The sequence below is a fragment of the Grampus griseus genome, assembly GCF_964374135.1.
Source record: "Grampus griseus genome assembly, chromosome: 17".
NCBI classification, from domain to species: Eukaryota; Metazoa; Chordata; class Mammalia; order Artiodactyla; family Delphinidae; genus Grampus; species Grampus griseus.
This window is the reverse complement of record NC_139011.1, coordinates 18432821-18459960: the sequence shown is the minus strand read 5'-3', so window position 1 is coordinate 18459960 and position 27140 is coordinate 18432821. Positions and strand designations below refer to the sequence as shown.

The 27140-nt window shown below is 39.8% G+C and overlaps 1 protein-coding gene across 6 annotated transcripts in view; it reads left to right on the top strand.

Moving 5' to 3' along the window:
* The window catches only part of COL14A1 (collagen type XIV alpha 1 chain), a 251503-nt gene that overhangs the window by 152533 nt on the left and 71830 nt on the right, over window positions 1-27140 (top strand). For all 6 annotated transcript variants that reach the window (XM_082674497.1, XM_082674499.1, XM_082674500.1 and 3 more), the window contains exons 26-34: window positions 1626-1765; window positions 4649-4772; window positions 4964-5107; window positions 6292-6456; window positions 7043-7081; window positions 7263-7401; window positions 17896-18038; window positions 22265-22374; window positions 24528-24686. In XM_082674497.1, coding sequence (XP_082530623.1) covers window positions 1626-1765; window positions 4649-4772; window positions 4964-5107; window positions 6292-6456; window positions 7043-7081; window positions 7263-7401; window positions 17896-18038; window positions 22265-22374; window positions 24528-24686 — 1163 coding nt within the window. The remainder of the gene's footprint in view (window positions 1-1625; window positions 1766-4648; window positions 4773-4963; window positions 5108-6291; window positions 6457-7042; window positions 7082-7262; window positions 7402-17895; window positions 18039-22264; window positions 22375-24527; window positions 24687-27140) is intronic.

Here is a 27140-nt window from a genome sequence, read left to right as displayed (position 1 = left end):
GGAATAAAGACGCAGACGTAGAGAATGGACTTGAGGACATGGGGAGGGGGAAGGGTAAGGTGGTATGAAGTGAGAGAGTGGCACGGACTTATATATACTACCAAATGTAAAATAGATAGCTAGTGGGAAGCAGCTGCATAGCACAGGGAGATCAGCTCGGTGCTTTGTGACCACCTAGAGGGGTGGGATAGGGAGGGTGGGAGGCAGATGCCAGGGGGAGGGGATATGGGGATATATGTATATGTATAGCTGATTCACTTTGTTATACAGCAGAAACTAACACACCATTGTAAAGCAATTATACTCCAATAAAGATGTTTTAAAAAAAAAAGAAACAGAAAAGAGTACACAGAAGAAAATTAAAAACACAATTTCATATTCCAGGCGTAATTCCTTCCTGTATTTTGATGTATATTCTTTTTTTTTCTTTGTTGTATTAAGTATGTTTTTCAATTTTAGTATGTTTTCAAATAGATTTTGCTCTCATTTCGAAGGTAAAACCTAATCTAGATTTTGTCTTTCCTTGAAAACAGAACACCCGGTTTTCTTTTGTAAGCTATAATTATAGATCTTGTGGTCCCCTTCAGCTTCAAATTCAAACCATAAATATGTAAAATGTTATACATCGTGGAACTCATGAGAACAACCTCACCAAATCCTTATTGTCCCTCGAGTACTAACTCAGAGATGATTTATTTTACATCGTAATTAGCTTTAAGGGAATAAAGTTCCACTTAATAAAATAAAAGTCAAGTAAATTTTTTTTCCTAAAGAAAGGTGAAAGGTACATTAGCTCACAGAATATTTGTGTGCAAATGGCCTAAGATAAAAAGGTTCAGATTATTAAAGACTAAATTGTTTGTTTCATCATAAAACAGAGTTAACCACCGTGGTCTACACTAATGAAGGGGAAGAGAGGCATAGATAATCTGAAACAGCACGTGATACAAGACTATTAAAAAATGCTTTCAGTGGAATAGGTGTTTGTTAATGTGATTTTTGCCTGTTTTTCAACATTGATATCAGTATTACCTGCTGATAAAAGTTTCCCTGAGCTGGCATAATGTGCATTTCTTGATATGCATCACTGGGTGTCAGAAGGGCATAGACAGGATTTCTGAGCAAGGCTGGAATTAAAGTTTGCTTATGGCCTCCATCCAAATGCATATCAAGTTTTAGATTAATCTGCTTCCATTGTGTGGTATGCCTTCCTCCTGGAAGCTGAATCTCTCTCACATTGTTAATTCAATCAGCAGAGGGCAGGGTGCACAGAGTGGTAGCTTGGATTTCCTTCTAATCAGTAGGCACTAGAGTGTTTGCTGATGCTTCTGTCTCTAAATCACTTTAGTTCTACACTTTTCATTCTTCCCATTTCTGTTCTTTGGGGCTGAGATTGGTAGATTTTTTTCTCTTTAATTCCACACATTTGATTGAAGCTTCTTTGTCATGACTAGGAAACTTGGGTGTGGGAGAGCCATGATGGTCATGAGCAAGAGGTTGGAGTAAGATGTATATCTTTCCTTCGGGCTGTAGCTACCAGAGGGAAACCATTATCTGCTTTGTTGGTGTCATAACTATTGTGTTTTCCCCTTTTCCCTGATTCAAAATTAATTCTTGGTCTCCAGTGTGTAAAGCTGCCAAAGCCGACCTGGTGTTCATGGTGGATGGATCCTGGAGTATTGGTGATGAAAATTTCAATAAGATCATTAACTTCCTGTATAGCACTGTTGGAGCTCTGGACAAGATAGGTGCAGATGGAACTCAAGTAAGGCTGATAGATCAATCATTAATTCATTCTATGCATGAAAAAATTATTCCAAGCTCTTATTATGGCTACTTGTCAGGGAATATGGGTAAAGAACTATCCTGATTGGATCCAACCCTAAATGAGAGTATAGACAAGTCTGAGTTTAGAAGCAGCTTACTGGTGTGTGACAGAGCTTGAGAAGAGGCTAATCCTTAAAAGCGCTTGAGTTCAGCAAACTAAGACAGGTTAGAATGACCATGTCAGCAGATGTGTCTTCTATATACTAGGATAGAGTCTCTCTCTAAAGGAACATCCAATGTTTTCTTTGCCCTCGAGGATGTTAAAATCTTGAAAGAGAGAGGTCATCATCACAAATTACTACAGAACAAGTAGAACATAGAAAACTAATTTATTCATTCAACAAATATTTATTGAGAACTTATTTTGGTTAGGTACAGTACTGTCATAATGGGTATGACAGACATGTCCCTAATTTCATGTTGTTCATATTCTTTTTTTTTTTAAATCTCAAGACGATAGTATATTTTATTTATTTATTTATTTATTTATTTATTCATTCATTTATTTATTTTTGGCTGAGTTGGGTCTTTGTTGCTGTGCGCAGGCTTTCTCTAGTTGCGTCGAGCGGGGGCTACTCTTTGTTGTGGTGCGCGGGCTTCTCATTGCAGTGGCTTCTCTTGTTGTGGAGTACTGGCTCTAGGCATGCGGGCTTCAGAGTTGAGGCACGGGGGCTCAGTAGTTGTGGCTCACAGGCTCTAGAGCGCAGGCTCAGTAGTTGTGGCGCACGGGCTCCGCGTCATGTGGGATCTTCCTGGACCAGGGCTCGAACCTGTGTCCCCTGCATTGGCAGACGGATTCTTAACCACTGCACCACCAGGGAAGCCCGCTCATATTCTTAAAGGTAGGGAGAGGAGGAGGATGAGAGACAGATACAAATTGGCAAACAAATAAATTCACAAGGTAGGGATGCGAGCTTTCGACCTGAGATTTAAATTTACCAAAGTTTATTTTAAACTGAGTGATCCACAGAGTCTTCTTTGAGGAGGTGGCGTCTGAACTGAGATGTGAGTGATGCTGAGAAGATTTGAAAGTAGAATTTCCAGACAGGGAAAGTAGTAAGTCAGAGGGCCTAAGTCAAGAATGAGTTTTGAGGCTTCAGGTGCTAAAACTTGGGGCTGGAATATAATGGATGAGCATGTGGGGGGGCTGGGGGGAGAAGAAGAGGTGGAAGAAGTAGACAGAGCTAGATCACCTTGAGTCTTATGACCCACTGAAGAAGTTGGGTATCATCCTAAATACACTGGGAAGCCACTGGGAAGTTTTAAGGAGAGAAGATCTGATATGCTTTTTTTTTTTTTGCTGTACGCGGGCCTCTCACTGTTGTGGCCTCTCCCGTTGCGGAGCACAGGCTCCGGACGCGCAGGCTCAGCAGCCATGGCTCACAGGCCCAGCCGCTCCGCGGCATGTGGGATCTTCCCAGACCGGGGCACGAACCCGTGTCTCCTGCATCGGCAGGCAGACTCTCAACCACTGCGCCACCAGGGAAGCCCCTGATATGCTTTTTAAAAAAGATCATTCTGACTGCTTCGTGGAGTGTGAGTACTAATAAAGGTGAGAGTGGAAGTGGAGAGACCACCTGGGATGCTGCTGTCATGGTCCAACACAGAGATGATGGAGGCCTGGGCTAGGGTGGTAGCAGTGAGATGCACTGAAGTGAACAGATTGAAAATATGTCTTGGAAGAATGGCCGAGAAAACTTGGATGTAAGGGGAACCAGAAGAGAAGAATAGATAAAATGCTCAGGCATTTCAGGGAGGGCGAAATTTGTTTTGAATAGAGGTTTCCTAAAGATGATGACATTTGCAATAGACCTTGATAGGCTGGTAGAAAGTGAAGGCTCACAAAGCCAAAAAGAAGCCCTTTCATAATTCTGAAAAACAAACAAAAAATATAATAAATTTAAAATGTCCCCGAAGTTGCACAGGAATAGAAGCAAATTGTAGGAAATGAAGCCAGGATGGTTTATACTGCAGTGATTCAGAACACAGATTTTAAAGTAGAATTACCTGGCTTCAGCTGTTGGTTCTGCCAGTGGCTACTCTAGTAATCTTGGGTACATTACTTGGCTTTCTATCCCTCAGTTTCCTGATCTGTAAAATGGTAGAATAGTAGTAATTATTTCATAGGTTTGTTTCATAAAGAAATCCTTGGAAATAGTCCAACTTCAATTGTTTCTCTGAACTTTGTCAAGTTAGAAGATCTAGGCTGCCATTTTCCCATCTGTCAAATGAGATGGCAAAAGGTCTTCATGCTTTAGGGAGAGATTTTTAAAATAAAGTACTTCCTGAAAAGTACTTTGTTAAGACGTCGTCAGATTTGGTATGTAACTTGTATGGTTTAAACCAAGGAAATTGTGGACTGGGTTAAAAAAGAAATTAAAACTGTAGTTGTAGGACTTCCTGGTGGTGCAGTGGTTAAGAATCCACCTGCCAATGCAGGGGACACGGGTTTGAGCCCTGGTCTGGGAAGATCCCACGTATCACAGAGCAACTAAGCCTGTGTGCCACAACTACTGAGCCTGCGCTCTAGAGCCCTCGAGCCACAACAACTGAAGCCCGCGTGCCTAGAGCCCATGCTCCGCAACAAGAAAGGCCACTGCAGTGAGAAGCCCACACACCATAACAAAGAGAAGCCCCTGCTCACCGCAACTAGAGAAAGCCTGCATGCAGCAACAAAGACCCAACACAGCCAAAAATTAAAAATATAAATAAATTAATTAATTAAAAAAAAACTGTAGTTGTAATCATGCTGTAGTGTGTGCTCTCTGGCAGAGAGGAAGTCTACAATATACATAAAAATGAACACACCTTCTCTCTCTAGGTTGCAATGGTCCAGTTCACTGATGACCCCAGGACAGAATTTAAACTTAACTCTTACAAAACCAAAAAGACTGTTCTTGATGCAATTAAACATATCTCGTACAAAGGAGGAAATACAAAAACAGGTAAGACCACAAGAAGCCCAGGTAAGACCCGAAATAATTATTACTAATTACTGAAATGACTTCTTTTTGAAGCATAGTAATATAGATTTTTTTAAAAAAAGGTTTTTCATTGACTTAAGAACTTCATTCCCACTCTTCCATCTCTAGCAAGGGAGGAAACGAAATTGAATTGTTGCCTTCCTTTGTTTCAGGAAAAGCAATTAAGCATGTCCGAGATACCTTGTTTACTGCAGAGTCAGGAACCAGAAGAGGCATCCCGAAGGTCATCGTGGTTATAACTGATGGAAGATCACAAGATGATGTGAGCAAAATCTCCAGGGAGATGCAATCAGATGGTAAGTTTTACACAGATAAGCAACAGTGGCTACCAATAATACCGTTAGCCTTGTTTTCTGTATAGACATTTATAGGCTACATCAGCATGACTAAAGTGTTTCTAAATCTTTCTTAATATTAACTGGACAATGTGATTTTTAAAAGTTTCCAGGTTACAAATCTATGATTTTCCTGTATTTTCTCCAGTACTTTTGTTACATACAGGATGCCCTATATAAGCAACTCCATCAATTAAGTGCACTATAGGACTTCCTTGGCGATCCGTTTGTTTAAGATTCCATGCTTCCACTGCAGGGGGCACAGGTTCGATCCCTGTCATGCTGTGTGGTCAAAAAGAAAAAAAAGGAAAAGAAAAGAAAATTAAGTGCAATACTATGAAAAGGACCAGGGGAGGGAAACTGATCACAGAAACTCCTCAGCCTTTGTTCTCCATTTGTAAAATGGAGAACACAAAATGTGAAGATTGCATTCTATAAGATCTGTATGAGCAAAGACTAGCTTAGTATGTATTTGCCGAGCATTGAACTGTGACCCACCTCAGGCTTCTAAGCCTGTAATATCTCAGTTTCTACTTCTGAAAATGAAACAAAACAAAACCAAAAAAACCCAAAACTTCTTTTGTTTCAATTGCACTTTTTCCCATAAATACTAAAATCATTATTAAAAATATGCAAAAATAAAGATGTTACTCAAATGGTAACTATTTTGTCTCAAACACTGACTCTCTTAAGCTTCTTTAAAGTGGAAACTTTCGGGGCTTCCCTGGTGGCGCAGTGGTTGAGAGTCTGCCTGCCAATGCATGGGACACAGGTTTGTGCCCCTGTTGGGGAAGATCCCACATGCCACAGAGCGGCTGGGCCCGTGAGCTGTGGCCACTGAGCCTGCGCGTCCGGAGCCTGTGCTCCGCAACGGGAGAGGCCACAACAGTGAGAGGCCCGCATACTGTGAAAAAAAATAAATAAATAAAAATAAAGTGGAAACTTTCTTTAGGGGATGATGGGTTAATTATCATAGAGTAAATTATGTGCATGCAGAATTCTGAAGAACTGTAAAGAGTGCATTATCCACCCCCACTGGCCCTCCTAAATAAACATGTTTTAAATATTTGGACGTGTCTCATATTGCATTGTTTGTTTTTGCTGCGATTTAAAGTCATCAGAAATCTGTTCCCCTTTTACCACAGGCTACAGCATTTTTGCAGTCGGCGTGGCTGATGCAGATTACTCAGAGTTGGTTAGCATTGGCAGTAAGCCCAGCGCCCGGCATGTCTTCTTTGTGGATGACTTTGACGCCTTTAAGAAAATTGAAGATGAATTGATTACTTTTGTCTGTGAAACCGCGTCAGCAAGTTAGTTCTTTGGAATTTGCACTTACATTGCTTAAATGCTGAGATATTTATACCAGTTAAATAATGAATACCATCCTGATCCGAAGGGAGAAAATTGACTTGGAGAAGCTATTTGTTATGCAGACATTAAGTTTTGTGGTTTCAAGCATATGGGAAGTAAACCTTACCTCTCCTTGGTTCAGGGTTTTAGGTTGATAAAGACTTTCCCTAAAAAGACGAGGGTCTGTATTTAAAAGCAACTCTCTTGAACAGCTATAGCAGATAGTTTTCAAAAATGTGTTAAGTCTGCTCATCAGGGTAACACATTAGAAGTGGGACTTCTCCCAAGACATGCTATCAAGTGACCACCATCGATTTTAATGGACCCAGGAGAGGAGAAGGAAGTTGGGACCCTTTGGTTTTAAAACGAAAAGTGAGAGTGTTTCAGTCTTTACGAATCCACAGAAAGCTGTAGCCACATGTGGTGTGGATTCCCTCCACAACTGACTTCCGTCAAGATTGTTAGCTTCCTGTTCTCAGGACAAGGAAAGAATATGTTTGGAAAATATCTGAATTAGGGTTTTATCTTGTTTGTTTTGTCTTCCAGCCTGCCCACTGGTGCATAAGGATGACATTGATCTTGCAGGTATGCCATTTCACAAATTTTCCAAATACAAATATATTAAATAACTCCCATTTTGGGTCCAGATTTTTTCATCCTTAATAGACTAATTTTGAAATTTAAAATCCTAAAGTGCCTGTTTATTCTTTTTCTCTATCCCTGTTTTTTTTCTTTTTCTTTCTTTCTTTCTTTTTTTTTTTTTAAGGTTTTAAGATGATGGAAATGTTTGGTTTGGTTGAAAAGGAATTTTCATCGGTGGAAGGGGTTTCTATGGAGCCTGGTACCTTCAATGTGTATCCTTGTTATCAACTTCATAAAGATGCCCTGGTTTCCCAGCCAACCAAGTATGTTTCTATTGCAAGATACTAAAGTCAATTATTGTTTATTATATCGCACTGTGGAAATGATATCAACTAGAAATATGCTGTAATAATTCCCAGCAGGATTTTCCATGATGGATAGAGCAGATGATGTTTAGATTTCTTTAAAAATGTTAGACCTACACATAATGCTGCTTGAACTTTCATATTTGTTCATCTCAGAAAAATATAAAGATAGTTAGTACTTACATAGCACTACCACAGACCAGGCATTGTTCTAAATGCTAGTAACTCACTCAAACCTCCCAATAACTCTATGAAGTAGAGTCATTTATTATCTTGGTTTTATAAATAACAAAACTAAAGCATAAAGAAGCTAAATGACTTGAGTGAGATCACATATTTTGTTGAAGACCATGCTGGGATTTGCACCTTCAGATCCCAGAATCCACACCCTGAACCATTTTAAGATAGTGCCATGAATTCAGATGGTTTTTATCCTGGAGAAGTCACAACAGCAACTCCATATAGTTGATGTAAAAATCACATTATTGGGGGGACCTTCAAGATAGTGGAGGAGTAAGACAAGGAGATCACCTTCCTCCCCACAAATACATCAGAAATACATTTACCTGTGGAACAACTCCTGCAGGACACCTACTGAATGCTGCAGAAGACCTCAGACTTCCCAAAAAGCAAGAAAATCCCCATGTACCTGGGAAGTGCAAAAGAAAAAAGAAAAAACAGACACAAAAGAGTAGGGATGGGACCTGCCCCTCTGGGAGGCAGCTGTGAAGGAGGAAAAATTTCCACACACTAGGAAGCCCCTTCACTGGTGGAGACGGGAGGTGGGTGGCGGGGAAGCTTTGGAGCCACGGAGGAGAGCACGGCAACAGGGGTGCAAGGGGCAAAGCGGAGAGATTCCCGCACAGAGGATCTGTGCCGACCAACACTCACCAGCCTGAGAAGCTTGTCTGCTCACCCGCCGGGGTGGGCGGGGCTGGGAGCTGAGGCTTGGGCTTCAGTCGGAGCGCAGGGAGAGGACTGGGGTTGGCTGTGTGAACACAGCTTGAAGGGGGCTAGTGCGCCACAGCTAGCCAGGAGGGCATCTGGGAAAAAGTCTGGACCTGCCAAAGAGGCAAGAGACCATTGTTTCAGGGTGTGCGAGGGGAGGGGTTTCAGAGCACTGCCTAAACGAGCTCCAGAGATGGGCACGAGCTGTGGTTATCAGCGCGGACAACAGAGCCGGGCATGAAATGCTAAAGCTGCTGCTGCCACCACCAAGAATCCTGTGTGCGAGCACAGGTCACTATCCACAGCTCTCCTCCTGGGAGCCTGTGCAGCCCGCCACTGCCGGTCCCGTGATCCAGGGACAACTTCCCCGGGATAACACACAGCCCGCCTCAGGCTTTTGCAACGTTACACTGGCCTGTGCCACCGCAGGCTTGCCCCACATTCTGTACCCCTCCCAACCCTGGCCTGAGTGAGCCAGAGCCCCCTAATCAGCCGCTGTTTTACCCCCTCCTGTCTGTGTGGGAACAGATGCCCTCAGATGACCTACATGCAGAGGTGGGTCCAAATCCAAAGCTGAACCCCAGGAGCTATGCAAACAAAGAAGAGAAAGGGAAATCTCTCCCAGCAGCCTCAGGAGCAGTGGATTAAATCCTCACAGTCAACTTAATGTACCCTGCATCTCTGGAACACCTGAATAGACAACAAATCATCCCAAAATTGAGGCAGTAGACATTGGGAGCAACTGTAGACTTGGGGTTTGCTGTCTGCGGCTGATTTGTTTCTGATTTCTAGGTTTATCTTAGTATAGTTTTTAGCGCTTGTTATCATTGGTGGATTTGTTTATTGGTTTGGTTGCCCTCTTCTTTTTAAATTATTATTATTATTTTTAATTTATTATTATTTTTTCTTTCTCTTTTTCTCCCTTTTCTTCTGAGCTTTGTGGCTGACAGGGTCTTGGTGCTCTGGCCTGGTGTCAGGCCTGAGCCTATGAGGTGGGAGAGCCGAGTTCAGGACATTAGACCATCAGAGAGCCCCTGGCCCCATGTAATATCAATCAGCGAGAGCTCTCCCAGAGATCTCTGTCTTAACGCTAAGACCCAGCTCCACTCAACGACCAGCAAGCTTCAGTGCTGGATGCCCCATGCCAATCAACAAGCAAGACAGGAACACAACCCCACACATTAGCAGAGAGGCTGCCTAAAATCATAGTAAGGTTTTACTATGTGAGTTTTGTTTACCCCAAAACACACCACCAGACGAGGTCCTGCCTCCCAGAAAGACAAGATCCAGCCCCACCCACCAGGACACAGGCACCAGTCCCCTCCATCAGGAAGCCTACACTAGCCACTGAACAAACCTCATCCACTGGGGCAGACATCAAAAAAATGGGAACTATGAACCTGCAGCCTGCGAAAAGGATCCCAAACACAGTAAGTTAAACATAATGAGAAGACAAAGAAATATTCAGCAGATGAAGAAGCAAAGTAGAAACCCACCAGATGAAATAACTGAAGAGGAAATAGACAGTCTACCTGAAAAAGAATTCAGAATAATAATAGTAAAGATGATCCAAAATCTTGGAAATAGAAGGGAGAAAATAGATGAAACATTTAACAAGGGCCTAGAAGAACTAAAAGAGAAAAACAGTGATGAACAATACAAAAAAAGAAATTAAAAATTCTCTAGAAGGAATCTATAGCAGAATAACTGAGGCAAAAAAACAGATAAGTGACCTGGAAGGTAAAATAGTGGAAATAACTACCGCAGAGCAGAATAAAGAAAAAAAAATGAAAAGAATTGAGGACAGTCTCTGAGACCTCTGGGACAACATTAAACGCACCAACATTCAAATTATATGAGTCCCAGAAGAAGAAGAGAAAAAGAAAGGGGTTGAGAATATATTTGAAGAGATTATAGTTGAAAACTTCCCTAATATGGGAAAGGAAATAGTCAATCAAGTCCAGGAAGCACAGAGAGTCCCATACAGGATAAAGCCAAGGAGAAACATGCCAAGACACATATTAATCAAACTATCAAAAATTAAATACAAAGAAAAAATATTAAAAGCAGCAAGGGAAAAACAACAAGTAACACACAAGGGAATCCCCATAAGGTTAACAGCTGACCTTTCGGCAGAAAGTCTGCAAGCCAGAAGGGAGTGGCAGGATATGTTTAAAGTGATGAAAGGGAAAAACCTACAACCAAGATTACTCTACCGAGCAAGGATCTCATTCAGATTTGACGGAGAAATTAAAACCTTTACAGACAAGCAAAAGCTAAGAGAATTCAGCACCACCAAAACAGCTTTACAACAAATGCTAAAGGAACTTCTCTAGGCAGGAAACACAAGAGAAGGAAAAGACCTACAATAACAAATCCAAAACAATTAAGAAAATGGTAATAGGAACGTACATACTGATAATTACCCTAAACGTAAATGGATTAAATGCTCAACCAAAGGACATGGACTGGCTGAATGGATACAAAAACTATACCTATATATATGCTGCCTACAAGAGACCCACTTCCGACCTAGGGACACATACAGACTGAAAGTGAAGGGACAGAAAAAGATATTCCATGCACATGGAAATCAAAAGAAAGCTGGAGTAGCAATTCTTATATCAGACAAAATAGACTTTAAAATAAAGGCTATTACAAGAGACAAAGAAGGACAATACGTAATAATCAAGGGATCAATCCAAGACGAAGATAAAACAATTGTAAATATTTATGCACCCGACCTAGGAACCCCTCAATACCTAAGGCAAAGGCTAACAGCCATAAAAGGGGAAATTAAAAGTAATGCAATAATAGTAGGGGACCAAAACACCTCATTTTCACCAATGGACAGATCATCCAAAATGAAAATAAATAAGAAAACAAAAGCATTAAATGATACATAAAACAAGATGGACTTAACTGTTATTTATAGGACATTCCATCCCAAAACAACAAGAAAGAATACACTTTCTCCTCAAGTGCCATGGAACATTCTCCATGATACATCATATCTTGGCTCACAAATCAAGCCTTGGTAACTTTAAGAAAATTGAAATAGTATCAAGTATCTTTTCCAACAACAACGCTATAAGACTAGATATCAATAACAGGAAAAAAAACTGTAAAAAATACAAACACATGGAGGCTAATCAATAGGCTACTAAATAACCAAGAGATTGATGAAGAAATCAAAGAGGAAATCAAAAAATACCTAGACAAAGGACAGTGAAAACACGATGAACCAAAACCTATGGGATGCAGCAAAAACAGTTCTAAGAGGGAAGTTTATAGCAATACAATCCTACCTCAAGAAACAAGAAACATGAAACATCTCAAATAAACAACCTAACCTTACATGTAAAGCAATTAGAGAAAGGAGAACAGAAAAACCCCAAAGTTAGCAGAAGTAAAGAAATCATAAAGATCAGATTAGAAATAAATGAAAAATAAATGAAGGAAATGATAGCAAAGATCAATAAAACTAAAAGCTGGTTCTTTGAGAAGATAAACAAAATTGATAACCATTAGCCAGACTCATCAAGAAAAAAAAGCAGAAAACTCAAATCAACGGAATTAGAAAAGGAAAAGGAGAAGAAACAACTGACATTGCAGAAATACAAAGGAGCGTGAGAGATTACTACAAGCAACTATATGCCAATAAACTGGACAACCTGGAAGAAATGGACAAATTCTCAGAAAAGCACAACCTTCCGAGACTGAACTAGGAAGAAATAGTAAATATGAACAGACCAATCACAAGCACTGAAATTGAAACTGTGATTAAAAGTCTTCCAACAAACAAAAGCCCAGGACCAGATAGCTTCACAGGCGAATTCTATCAAACATTTACAGAAGACCTAACACTTATCCTTCTCAAATTCTTCCAAATATATAGCAGGGGGAGGAACACTCCCAAACTCATTCTACGAGGCCACCATCACCCTAGTACCAAAACCAGACAAAGATTTCATAAAAAAAAAACTACAGGCCAATATCACTGATGAACACAGATGCAAAAATCCTCAACAAAATATTAGCAAACAGAATCCAACAGCACATTAAAAGGATCATGCACCATGATCATGTGGGGTTTATCCCAGGAATGCAAGGGTTCTTCAGTATATGCAAATCAATCAATGTGATACATCATATTAACAAATTGAAGGATAAAACCCATATGATAATCTCAATGGATGCAGAAAAAGCTTTTGACCAAATTCAACACCCATTTAGGATAAAAACTCTCCAGAAAGTAGGCATAGAGAGAACCTACCTCAATATAATAAAGGCCATATATGACAAACCCACAGCCAACATCATTCTCAATGGTGAAAAACTGAAACCATTTCCTCTAAGATTAGGAACAAGACAAGGTTGCCCACTCTCACTGCTATTATTCAGCATAGTTTTGGAAGTTTTAACCAAAGCAATCAGAGAAGAAAAAGAAATAAAAGGAATCCAGATCGGAAAAGAAGAAGTAAAAGTGTCACTGTGCGCAGATGACATGATACTACAGAGTATCCTAAAGATGCCACCAGAAAACTACTAGAGCTAATAAATGAATTTGGTAGAGTAGCAGAATACAAAATTAATGCACAGAAGTCTCTTGCATTCCTATACAGTAATGATGAAAAATCTGAAAGAGAAATTAAGGAAACACTCCCATTTACCACTGCAACAAAAAGAATAAAATACTTAGGAGTAAACCTACCTAAGGAGACAAAAACTTGTATGCAGAAAACTATAAGACAGGGATTAAAGAAATTAAAGATGATACAAACAGATGGAGAGATATACCATGTTCTTGGATTGGAAGAATCAACATTGTGAAAATAACTATACTACCCACAGCTATCTACAGATTCAATGCAATCCCTATCAAACTACCAATGGCATTTTCCACAGAACTAGAACAAAAAATTTCACAGTTTGTATGAAAACACAGAAGACCCCGAATAGCCAAAGCAATCTTGAGGAAGAAAAACAGAGCTGGAGGAATCAGGTGACCTGACTTCAGAGTATACTAAAAAACTACAGTAATCAAGACAGTATGGTACTGGGTAAAAACAGAAATACAGATCAATGGAATGTTATAGAAAGCCCAGAGATAAACCCACACACATATGGTTACCTTATCTTTGATAAAGGAGGCAAGAATATACAATGGAGAAAAGACAGCCTCTTCAGTAAGTGGTACTCAGAAAACTGGACAACTACATGTAAAACAATGAAGTTAGAAGACTCCCTAACACCATACACAAAAATAAACTCACAGTGGATTAAAAACCTAAATATAAGACCAAACACTGTAAAACTCTTAGAGGAAAACATCGGCAGAACACTATGATGTAAATCACAGCAAGATCCTTTTTGACCCACCTCCTAGAGAAATGGAAATAAAAACAAAAATAAACAAATGGGACCTAATGAAACTTAAAAGCTTTTGCACAGCAAAGGAAACCATAAACGACGAAAAGACAACCCTCAGAATGGGAGAAAATATTTGCAAATGAATCATCAGACAAAGGATTAATCTCCAAAATTTACAAGCAGCTCATGCAGCTCAATATCAAAAAAACAAACAACCCAATCGAAAAATGGGCAGAAGACCTAAATAGACATTTCTCAAAGAAGATATACAGATTGCCAACAAACACATGAAAGGATCCTCACATCAATAATCATTAGAGAAATGCAAATCAAAACTACAATGCGGTATCACCTGACACCAGTCAGAATGGCCATCATCAAAAAATCTACAAACAATAAATGCTGGAGAGGGTGTGGAGAAGAGGGAACCCTCCTGCACTGTTCGTGGGAATGTAAATTGATACAGCCACTATGGAGAACAGTATGGAGGTTCCTTTAAAACTAAAAATAGAAGTACTGTATGACCCAGGAATCCCACTACTGGGCATATACCCTGAGAAACCATAATTCAAAAAGAGTCATGTACCACAATATTCACTGCGGCACTATTTACAATAGCCAGGACATGGAAGCAACCAATTTGTTTGTCAACAGATGAATGGATAAAGAAGATGTGGCACATATGTACAATGGAATATTACTCAGCCATAAAAAGAAACGACATTGAGTTATTTGTAATGAGGTGGATGGACCTAGAGTCTGTCATACAGAGTGAAGTTAGAAAGAGAAAAACAAATACCGTATGCTAACACATATATATGGAATCTAAAGGAAAAAAAAGAGTTCTGATGAACCTAACACAGGACAGGAATAAAGACGCAGATGTAGAGAATGGGCTTGTAGACACGGGGAGGGGGAAGGGTAAGCTTGGATGAAGTGAGAGAGTAGCGTGGACATATATACACTACCAAATGTTAAATAGACAGCTAGTGGGAAGCAGCTCCATAGCACAGGGGGATCAGCTCGGTGCTCTGTGACCACCTAGAGGGGTGGGGTAGGGAGGGTGGAGGGAGACTCAAGAGAGAGAGGCTATGGTGATATATGTATACATATAGCTGACTTGCTTTGTTATACAGCAGAAATTAATGCAACATTGTAAAGCAATTATATTCCCATTAAGGTGTTAAAAAATTAATTATCTAGTTATTCTACAGTCTATGATGCACCTAGGGATTCCTGGCGCTATTTCAACAGTTCTGAAATCTCCAGAGGTACTTGAAATTACAAATTAGGAGTTCCTGGTTTAAGGGGTTATCTCTCAAGATGTCACCTGCAACTTTACATTCCAAATATTCATTTTTTTGTCTCAAAATGCCTTCAGTATTTTAATGTGAAACTTTTTCTGTGCCCACGTTTTGATATAGTGTGCACATATGCATGAAAAGGTGGAGGAGATCATTTTCGAGTATTAAATTAATCTGTCCAATTTGTAAACAAGTTGCATTTCTAACTTCTTCCAAAATACTGTTTAATGAATTCAAGCTAATTACAGTACTATCTGTAGTTTTAGATAAATCCAACATCTGACGTTACCTTTTGACAGGTTTTTTTACACTGTCTAGTGATGACCATTAAAATGGATATTTGAAAATCATTCCTGGAGGCCTAGACAAAAATGAGAATTGCCGAAGGAAAATCTTCTACCACTCCACTGAAATTGTTCATCCGGCCAGCAATGCCCTCACCCCCCACCTTGCTAAATCCATTCATTTGTTGTTCCCAGCCTTTATCTCACTCGACCTGTCACCAGCATTTTATACAGTTGATCATATCTTCCTCCTGGATTCACTCTCCTCCTTGGGCCTCTGGGATACACACTGCTTCTAGTTTCTGTCTACATTACAGGCTGTTCCTTTTCAGTGCTGGCTCTTCTTTTCTCTTCCACCTCTTCATGTTGGAGGGACCAGGACTTGCTCAGAACCTCCTTGTTTTCTCTGTCTGTCCCTGCTTCCCAGTGATCTTTTCAGTATCGTAGTGTTGAACCCCATCTATATGCCAAGGACTCCTAAATTTTATACTTCCAGTCCAGATCTACTTCCCCAAATTTAGCCCTACATATTTAATTGCTTACTAGATATCTCTACTTGGATGTCTCGTAGGTATTTCATACTTTATAGGTTCAATACCACATCCCTGATCTTACCTCCAGAACCAGCTTCCCCTATGACCTTTTTCATCTTAATGTTAACTACATTTAACGAGTTTCTTAGGCAAAGAAGCTGGACTCCTCTGTTTGTCTTATGCCCCACATCAATCCACCAAGGAATCCTAATTGTCTGTTCCTTCTCACTACCTCTATTGTCATCACCCTGATATGAGGTACCATCATCTATTCTCTACATCATTACAGCAGCCTCCTAACTGGTCTTCCTGCTGCTACCCTTGCCTTCTTGGAGTCTGTTCTCCAAGTAGCTGTCAGAATGATTTTTTTTTTTTTTTAATGTATAAATCAGATCATGTCACTCCAAAATCTGCCAGTGATTCCTCATTCCCCTTGGCATAAAAGTCAAAGCTCTTGATTGGCCAAAGAGCCCTACATTATCTGGGTAGCTATTACCTCTTTGACTTTACCTCTTGTGTCTTTTAGTCCGTTCTCAAAATATACGAGGCACACCCCACTTTAGTATCCTTGCACTGGCTGGATGTCTTCATCTCCTATGAGTTTTTCTTCAAGTGTGACCTTCTCAGTGAACCTTTGCTCAAATGCAGTCTTCCCAATGAACCTTCTAAGTGAAGCCAATGCTGATGACTTTAACTAAAATGGCAAAATAATGCATTCTAGCATTCCCAGTCCCCATTATGCTGCTTTTTGTTGTTGTTTTTGATAGCGCTTATTACCTTCTAATAAACTGTATAATTCACCCTGCTCAAATTCAAGTGCTCATACAAAGGTTCCTTGCCAGTTTGATTCACTGATGTATCTTAATGCGTATGACCATGTCTGGTACATCGTAGGCACTCAACAACTATTGAATGAATGAATACATACCTATTTAATGTATGCAAATCAAACATTCACTTTTACATTTATGCTAAATTCCAACCTGTTCACCAGTCTGTCAATTTGATTAATAAATACTATGGGTCTATATATCTAAAAGCCTGTATCTGTTGTTTGAGGAAAAAATTTTAAAGTACGTAAGTGATCCAGTTAACTGTTAGAGAGGTAAGATGGTGTAGCAGGTTGGGTTCCCCAGGAAGCAGATCCGAAGGTGGAGCTCAGTGTGTGGGGAGTCGATGAGGCTGTGCTCTTCTGGAAGGGAACAGAGGGAAGCAGGGTAGAGGGCAAAGGAGAGAAGTCAAGCTATGAAGCAGTTTCAGTAGAAGCCTCAGTTGACCCCCACACAGCAGTTCTTAGAATGGAGTTATCTCCTTTGGAATGAGAGGCTCTGGTCCTTATATTCCCTCAAAGACTAGTCATTAAAAAGAGGCACCATAATAAAGTTGGCATGACCTTGGGAGAGGCACCCCTCATCTGCTGAGGGCATTCCCGAGGGAACTGGTATCGGAGAGCTGTCTGCAGACGTCACTCCCAGAAGCAGGATTAGTCGATTCTCAGTTCTTAAAGGTGGATTTAGATGGTACATCAGGGCACATAGCACAGACAGGAATGCAACTAACTGCAACATGTGGTAGAAAGTGACAATGTCTTAAGTTTTATAAAAGGGCTGTAGATAAACATTATTTATAATACTAAAACTTGAAACTACTTAAATGTTTAATAAGATACATTATGGAATAGCCAAACAAGAGAAGGTTGTGCGGATATTAAATATCATGCCCTTAAAAATATTTAAGGAATGTGAAATATGTAGTAAATGGTGCTAAGAAAAGAAAGGGGCAAAATTATACAAATTGGACAAATACTTACAGACGTTCTTTAAAGGCTGGAGGGAAATACACAGCACCAAAAGAGTGATCACTTCTGAATGGGGTAATGGTGATCTGTTATTTTCTTCTTTTCTGTTTTTTCACATCTTGTATAATGAAAGTGTATTTGCTTTTATAACCATATAGATAACTTCTTAAAGAGGGATACAATAAAATATACTATTTTCTTTCTGTTTTCAGATATTTACATCCAGAAGGATTGCCCTCTGACTATACAATCAGTTTTCTATTCCGGATTCTTCCTGATACTCCAGAGGAGCCATTTGCTCTTTGGGAGATTTTAAATAAAAATTCTGACCCATTGGTTGGAGTCATTTTAGATAGTAAGTATATTTATTTATAAAACATTTGCACACACATGTATGAGTAACGTATGTGGCCTGTCATCTTGCCTGGTTTGTGTGTATTGTAGAGTAACTCACTTATTTTAAGCTATTTGTAAATACTAATGATGAACTATGTGATAGTTGATTCATTCATTTATCTACTCATTCTTTCAACAAATATTCATCGAGTTCCTACTATTTGCCAACACCAGGCTCTGGGATTCAGTAGTGAGCAAGGTGAGACATGCCGACTGCAGGAAGAGCATGCAACTTGATGCAGAAGAGGATCAGTGCGAGGGGTGGAATCAGAAGTCATTTTTCCTATATGGATAGGATAAGTGTAAGATGCCTCTCTTGGGTTCCTGGGCCCAATTCCAACATGTGTGTTGGGCGTGGCGGGTGGAGGAGAGGCTCCCACACAACACCAAGCGATTCTTGGACACCAGCAGAGTATCTGAGAATTCAACTCCACTCTGACACTATGTACCAGAGGTAGCATCAGATTCCACAGGTTGAGGGCTTGTTCCTATAAGACTGCCCTCCTCCCCCTCCATTTCAGCCACCAGTGGCAAGCTCAGGCTGCTACCAGCTATGGATTGGAGGTTCCAATGACCCGCTCCAGCTCAGGATGTCAACTGAAAGTCCAGAGTTTTACCTGTACTTCTGACCCACAGTCTAAATCAGAGGTTCCCACAACTTCCTCCTCGGGTTCAATTAATTTGCTAGAGTGGCTCACGGAACTCAGAGAAGCGTTTTACATACTAGATTACCAGTCTATTATGAAAGGATATAACTCAGGAGAAAGGCATGGGGAAGGAGGGCGGGAGCTTCCATGCCCTCCCCACCTGCACCACTGTCCCGGCACCTCCATATGTTTACCAACCTGGAAATTCTCTGAACCCCATCCTTTTGGGTTTTTATGGATGCTTCATTACATAGGAATGATTGATAAACTCACTGGCCATTGGCAATTGAACTCAGTCTCCACCCCCTCTCCCCTCCATAGAAGTTGGAGGGGGTAGGGGGACTGAAAGTTCTAACCCTCTCGTCACATGACTGGTTCTCCAGGCAACCAGCCCTTATCCTTAGGTTACCTAAGGGCTTTCCAAAAGCCACTGTATTAACATAACAAAAGGCACATTTTTTTGTTCTGACCACAGGAAATTCCAACGGTTTTAGGGGCTGTGAGGCAGGAACCCTAGACAAAGACCAAGTATATATGAGAAATATATTTTGGTCATCTGAATAACAAATATATATTTCTTTTAAGTCACAATGTTGCAATGCCTCTTTCATATCCTAGAAAAGAATGTCAGATTGGCAGCGGCATATTCTGGGAAGAATTCTGGGGCGGAGATATAAAATTGAAAGTTGCATATGTGAGATCATCTAGAGAGTTAGTCCAGAAAGAAAAGAGAATAGTTGTGAATGAGAAATTCCATTGTTTGGAGATTGGAAAGTTGAGGAGGAAACAATAAAGGAAAGTTCTTAACCTTTACTCTTGGATGTCACAAATGATTATCACTTAAGAGAATTATCAAGTTTTTGGTTAATGTCCCTGAGTTTTCTAAATATATTTTTAGTTTAGGATCCCAGTCAATCTGGGAATGAAAATTTGGTGGTTATTGTTAGGTATTAACTCGAACATTTGGATAAGAAAAGTATTTTAAGCTGTTTCCAACTAGTATTTGTTAAAGGACATTTCAGTACATGGAAATAAATCAACAACTAAACATTGTGAAAGCATTTTGTATTGATTTTGAAACTAAGGGAAAGCTGTAGATTAAAAAGGTGTAAATTGCTAACTCTATATCCAACCAGGACTCGAAAACAAAGAAGTCTCTTGAAATGATTAATACTTACTTGCTCCTATAGAAAGCAGAATGAAAAATTTAATTGTAACCGGGGAATGAATTAGTGAGAAAAATGTTCCTCTCTTTTTGTAATAAAATATTCCTTGTGACATGAAGTACTCAAGAATAGGAAGGTTTTTTTTTTTTACTTGTTTGTTTGTTCATAATAAAAGACATGCTGAAATATCACTATTTTGGGGCAGTGTAAGTTACATGTCCTGGGAAAACTGGTTGTTTCAGTGGTTAAATAAGGCAAAGAATCTGGTTTTTATTTCTTAAGATTTTGTTACCGAATTAAGTTGTATGAACCCTGCTCAGGGCCTAGCCTGGCCCATGCTCTCTGCCTTGGAGGGGGAGGGTTCTTTTTCCTTTCTGGTTTAAGTAGGTGAATAGCAAAACCGAAGCCGAGATTGACACAGCACAAGCTTTATTCAGTGACTAAAGAAAGGAGAAGTGGAAACTAAGTTCACAGATCAACTTCTCACCCACCTGAAGAGAGAGATTTAAATTGTTTTTTTAAACATCTTTATTGGAGTATAATTGCTTTACAATGGTGTGTTAGTTTTTGCTTTATAACAAAGTGAATCTGTTATACATATACATATATCACCATATCTCCTCCCTCTTGTGTCTCCCTCCCTCCCACCCTATCCAACCCCTCTAGGTGGTCACAAAGCACTGAGCGGATCTCCCTGTGTTATGCGGCTGCTTCCCACTAGCTATCTATTTTACATTTGGTAGCGTATATATTTCCATGTCACTCTCCCACTTCGTCTCAGCTTACCCTTCCCCCTCCCCGTGTCCTCAAGTCCATTCTCTACGTCTGCGTCTTTATTCCTGTCCTGTCCTTAGGTTCTTCAGAACCACTTTTTTTTTTTTTTTTTTTTTAGATTCCATATATATGTGTTAGCGTACGGTATTTGTTTTTCTCTTTCTGACTTACTTCATTCTGTATGACAGACTCTAGGTCCATCCACCTCACTACAAATAACTCAATTTTGTTTCTTTTTATGGCTGAGTAATATTCCATTGTATATATGTGCCACATCTTCTTTATCCATTTGTCTGTCGATGGCCACTTAGGTTGCTTCCGTGTCCTGGCTATTGTAAATAGTGATGCAATGAACATTGTGGTACACGGCTCTTTTTGAATTATGGTTTTCTCAGGGTATATGCCCAGGAGTGGGATTGCTGGGTCATATGGTAGTTCTATTTTTAGTTTTTTAAGGAACCTCCATACTGTTCTCCATAGTAGCTGTATCAATTTACATTCCCACCAACACTGCAGGAGGGTTCCCTTTTCTCCACACCCTCTCCAGCATTTGTTGTTTGTAGATTTTTTGATGATAGCCATTCTGATTGGTGTGAGGTGATTTAATTTTAAAGAGTAAAGACAAAGAGAGGAGGAGGAGTGAGGCTGATGCTGGGGAAGCATATGCATTAGTCTACCAGGGAAGGGGCAGGGCTTTTTCCAAGAGGCTGGGTGCTGCCTCCTTTTTATCCTTTTTTAGTCCTTAATGGCTGCCAGTAAGTAGGTGTAGGTAACATGCTGAAGTAGTAAATCACCGTGTAACGGGGCTCAAGGTCTGTTGGAGGTCAGATTCATCATCATCTTGGTCCCAGCTGGTTCCATCTGTTTTTTTGTGTTTTTTGTACCTTCCTTTCTTACCTCTGGACCTTTTTTTTTTTTGCGGTACGCGGGCCTCTCACTGTTGTGGCCTCTCCCATTGCGGCGCACAGGCTCCGGACGCGCAGGCTCAGCGGCCATGGCTCACGGGTCCAGCCGCTCCGCGGCATGTGGGATCTTCCCAGACCGGGGCACGAACCCGTGTCCCCTGCATCGGCAGGTGGACTCTCAACCACTGCGCCACCAGGGAAGCCCACCTCTGGACCTTTTAACTTAAAATTTTATGTTCACTCCTGCTAAAGATGGGGGTTGGCAGCTTTTGAGCACGGGCATTCCTGCCGAAGGTGCGGGGTAGACGGTTGATGGGTTTTGAACAAAGATCTGGAGCAGCTCTGGCAACAATTTGACTAACTTCATTTTTCCTTTTTGTCTGCCTCTACTTCCAACGTCAGACAACCATCTCCCAAAAGGGTAGTGAGAATGGGAGTATAGGCAAGGAACTACAGAGGAACAATATATGTCAGGGTCCTTGCCTCATCATCACACTACATGGTTAAGTTAGTTAATCTGGCCAGTTGAAAGCCTGGGGCAACCCAAGGACTATAGGTCATTTCCTTACCTACTCGTCACTTTGCCCTAAACACAGCCTGAAAACAAAGGTTACATTATTTTGAGTTGACTTTTTAAAAAATTACTCCTTTTAATCCTTTCTTAAATGTTTTTCTTTTCCTTTCTTTGATTAGATGGTGGGAAAACCCTAACATATTTCAACCATGACTACAGTGGGGATTTTCAAACTGTTACTTTTGAAGGACCTGAAATTAGGAAAATTTTCTACGGAAGCTTTCACAAGGTGAGTAATGCCTTGTATACATATATTCTTTATTCTATTTGCTGTGGGCAAAGCAACAGAAGATAGTAAAACAAAAAATCCGTAGAGCTTTGGATCTCATACTTCACCTGAAGCAAGAATTACCTGTGGGGCTTGTAGACAATGCCCTGACCTTCTGATTTGGCAGTTCTGGGATGGGACTCTAAAATGTACTCTTTTTTTTTTTTTTGCGGTACGCGGGCCTCTTACTGTTGTGGCCTCTCCCGTTGCGGAGCACAGGCTCCGGACGCGCAGGCTCAGCGGCCATGGCTCACGGGCCCAGCCGCTCCGCGGCATGTGGGATCCTCCCGGACCGGGGCACGACCCCGTGTCCCCTGCATCGGCAGGCGGACTCTCAACCACTGCGCCACCAGGGAAGCCCTAAAATGTACATTTTTATCCAGTACCGCAGGGGTTATTGATAGTGTCGGAAGGAAGATATTTTCCTCTATCCTTCTAGGTTCCTCTAGCTGGCCTAAGAATTAAATTGACATGAGACGGATTAACGGGAAAAACTCAAACAAAAGTTTAATAACATGTATACATGGGAGAGACCCAGGAAAAACTGAGTATCTCACCAAAATAGCCGAAAGCTTCACCTTCTTCAGCTAAAGACAAAAGAGGATGTTGGGGGTGGTAGTTTGGGACTTCAAAGGGAAGGAAGGTAATTCACATGGAGATGGAAAAGCCAATGTTTGGTAAATAAATATTTGCTGGGCCTGCAGAGACAATGGGACACAGATTTTCCCCCACCATACCTAGCCTGTATTCTTTGCAGATGTCTCTGGTGATAGGTCTGTTCTGGGAACTGGACTTCTGTCTAAATCCTTTTAGGCAGGTAGAAGGAAGGTCAAAGTTTCTTCCTGAGTCTTTTGGGCCTTGATTGTTTTCAGCTTGAAACAATCCACATACCAAAGAGACATTTTGAGATGGCAAATTTTGGTGCCTTACCACAGAAGTGGTCCAGGTTCTTACTTTGAGGAACCATGTAGTAGAAAATACTGTATTATTTAGCAGAGAGTTGTTAGTTCACTACATTATGTATGATGTAGGAAGGATTGCTGGTCTACTTGGCCACCAATATAGATAAATACCAGCAGCCAACTCATGTTGAAATATGTAGACAGATCGCACTGAGCCATATATATATATACACACACACATACAGACAACCCATCACTGCCATTATATAAGTTACCCGGAGGAAGCTGGTAAAACCTGACTTTAGTTGTTCTTATTTTAACCTGGCACTTGTGATAGAACTCTGTTCGTTCACATTTCACATCTCTGAAACACTTTGTTTTGGTGATCACTGGAGTAGACATGCTTCCTTCCAAACTTTACCGTTTCCTTTGTGTTTAGTGAATAAGCCCGCTGATCTCTGGGCTGTTAAGGAATGCAACACCAAGAGTGCCGGAGAGCAGAGAGTTTACTAAGTGGTACTGCAAAAAGCTTTGCCTCTTAACCGTGCCCTTCTTGTACTGTCAGAGGGAGGGAAGGGGTGTTGCAAAGCAGTCTTCATCTTGCCTCTGTCTCCTGAGGTAGAATGTGGTCAGATCTATCTAATCTACACAACTTTGCTACTTTCTGGGGTTTTGAATACCATAACTGTATAAGAACAATTGCATAACAAAAGTCTGCCTCTTTTTTGCCTAAGAAAAGTTGCATAAAAATGTTTTTTTTTTTTTCTGGTTTAATCGGACTGTGCAACCAGAAGTACAGGTATCTTAAAAACACGTGAGATGCAGATGATTTATTACTTCATGGTTCAAAATAGTCCCATTAGCATTTCTTTGGAATTATTGTCATTTATTTACCAACTTCCTCTAGACATGATTCTTTTCTTGGTTAGGCAGAGTCAGTCACAAAGTAGCCAAGAAATATTACAGGGGAAATGAAAAGCTTGTGAGATTTCCTTAGTGTTTAAAAAAACACAACAACATAGAGATGGTACCTGAATGTGGGACAAGCATGGAAATGGTAAAAGTAGAACCTTTTTCCTTAAGCAAAACACATAGTGACAGAATTCCTTCTTTTGTCTTCCATAGTTTTTGGTGAGAGGTCATGCAATTATGTAAATTTGGTTGATATTTTCTCCTGCTTCTTACCTTCTAAAACATCTTTACTTTTATCAGCTACATGTTGTTATCAGCAAGACTTTGGCCAAAGTGGTTATTGACTGCAAGCAAGTGGGTGAGAAGGCAGTAAATGCATCGTCTAATATCACATTAGATGGTGTCGAAGTCCTAGGGAGAATGGTTAGATCAAGAGGACCAAATGGAAACTCTGCACCAGTAAGTGGATAAATAAGTGAATCTGTGTTATTGTTAAAGAAAAAAATCCTCTTGAAATATCATTATCTATCTTCCAGGGGAAAAATTTGGTAAAGGGATGGATGGAGGGAGGGCTGGATGAATGATAGATTGATGAATGGATAAACAGGTAGATAATGGCCTCTTCAGATGAATTAAAACATGAACGTTCAAAGCTCTTGCAATATGCTTCTGCTCTATTATAAGGAGAATGCTCCAAGAATTAGACTAGTTTGTTTTCTAAATGGATTTTAAAATTCAAATAGTAAAATATTCATATTTTAAAATTCAAATAAAATAGTGTGGCATAAATGGTTTGTTAATGAGAATCAAAACTGTAAATGAAACTCATTTATATAAGCAGATACAGATCCGAATAAAATGTTATTATTATACACAGTAAATTGACATAAGTCTCTCATTTGAGTTAGATTTGGGCATTTTAAAACTAGATTCTTGCTATTGCTAATGTAAAATTAACCCTTTAATTGTTAATAGTTATTTAAATAACAAATCATTCTAAGGTATATTTTTCATCATACAACATGGAGTTTCAGACGAGGAGACTTCGAATTGACAAAAAAATCACATTCCCTTCAGTCACTACCCGCAAAAAAGAGCAGTGTACACAAGCTTTTGTTTTCACACCACACATTCACAGCTAATTAGCAACTTCTCTAATTTGAGTCATTCTATAATTAGAACCAATTAGCCTGGAGGGAATTTTATTCTTGTAAGCAATTCCAAATATTCAAATCTACACTTCTTTTCTGTGTAGCAGAATAATCAGGTTAATTATTATTCACTCTTATTGTCTTATGCTTTCAGAGATCTGTAGAACTAGCCAGCTATATGGAATTTTAGAAAGACCTGGTGGTTCTCAAAGTGTTTTTAAGCTGAAATCACTTAGTACAAATGAAATATTCTAGTATATCAAATAAATGAGTATGATTAAAACACAACCATGTTGATTGAATGGGAGAAGGGACATGGGGTAGCAGGTGCTTCCATCCTCCAATGTTCCCTAAGGGCGCTTTGAGGAACATAGTTCTAATTCCTCTGCTCTAGTATAACCCCTTCACTTTATATACCAGGAAACAGTCCCAGAGTGGTGAGGGAATTTACTTTGGGACAGTTTGCTGTTTCACGGCATTTCTCTTTGTGGTAACAATAGAAATGAAATCCTTGTGTACAATCAGGGTATACTGACACTTTCAGATCTTCATAGATGTGTGCTAATTAGTTTAACACTTAGCTTTGAAGTATCTTTTAAAGTACTTTTGTTTCTACTTTGCTTTGGAGAACTATGGATTAGATGTTTGAAAAGAGGGAATGTAACAGCTATGGAAGGCTCTTTTGTTTTCAGTTGTGGTAAGAGACTTTTAAGAATGTTTACATGATATTGAGGAGTTATCTCCTCTTAATTTGTGGTATTCCATGTGGATTAGGAAACATTTCACCTTCTGCTTCATGGAAGATACTTTTATGGTAGCACACTTCAGAATTTACAAGCCTCCAGAATTGGAAACTACGGATACCTTGGATGGATAAATGGATGTATATAGATGGATGCTTAGAAGGATGAATGAATAGACTCTAATTTAAGAAAGAGAAACAATTCCAGGTGGATGAGATTATGGCCCATATCACTTAGTACTATCATTATTTTTTTTATTGTAGACATAATGCATATAAAATCCCTGACACTTAGTAGCCATTCAATGAAGAGCAGCTATTTTTATTGAAGAATGTCAACCTACCTTTTCCATCTCACCTTTTCTAAACCTCTAGTACTTGCTTAACCCTTGATTATTTGTAGTCATATATTATTTTCTTGCTTTTTCATATAACTGCATTTCACTTCTCTAAACAGAGTATAAACCCCTCAAAACAGAAACCATGTCTTGGTCTTCATTTGCAATGACCCACATCTACCCTACATCACAGTATCTAATAAATTCGTATGAACAGAGTACTTTCTCAAGAAACACTTGATAGGAATTAAATAGGAAGTCATCTATTTGAATTGTATCATGTCTTTTCTTAAAATGTTTTGCATGTATAGTATTCCATGTGTGGTATTGACAACAGTCCACTAATATATATCATACCATCTCCTAATTATAATTCATACTTTACAACTACAGTTTTATAATCACAGTTACAAATTAATTGTATTTCAAATTACACTGTACATAGTAATTTTACTCCAATTGTGTGATGAATTAAATATTAAAGAATTTATTTCTGAAAGCAAAAATGACTGTAGGTGTCAGGCCTACTGGTGATAAATCTTTACTTTTGACCATGACAAAAAATCAATTAAACAGAGCACCCTCTGTGGTAACTTCCACCCAGTAGGAGACAAAGGGGAATTTATAGAAGTCAATCATTAAAGAGTTCTTTGTAAGCCTAGTAGGAAAAACGTTGTAGCTT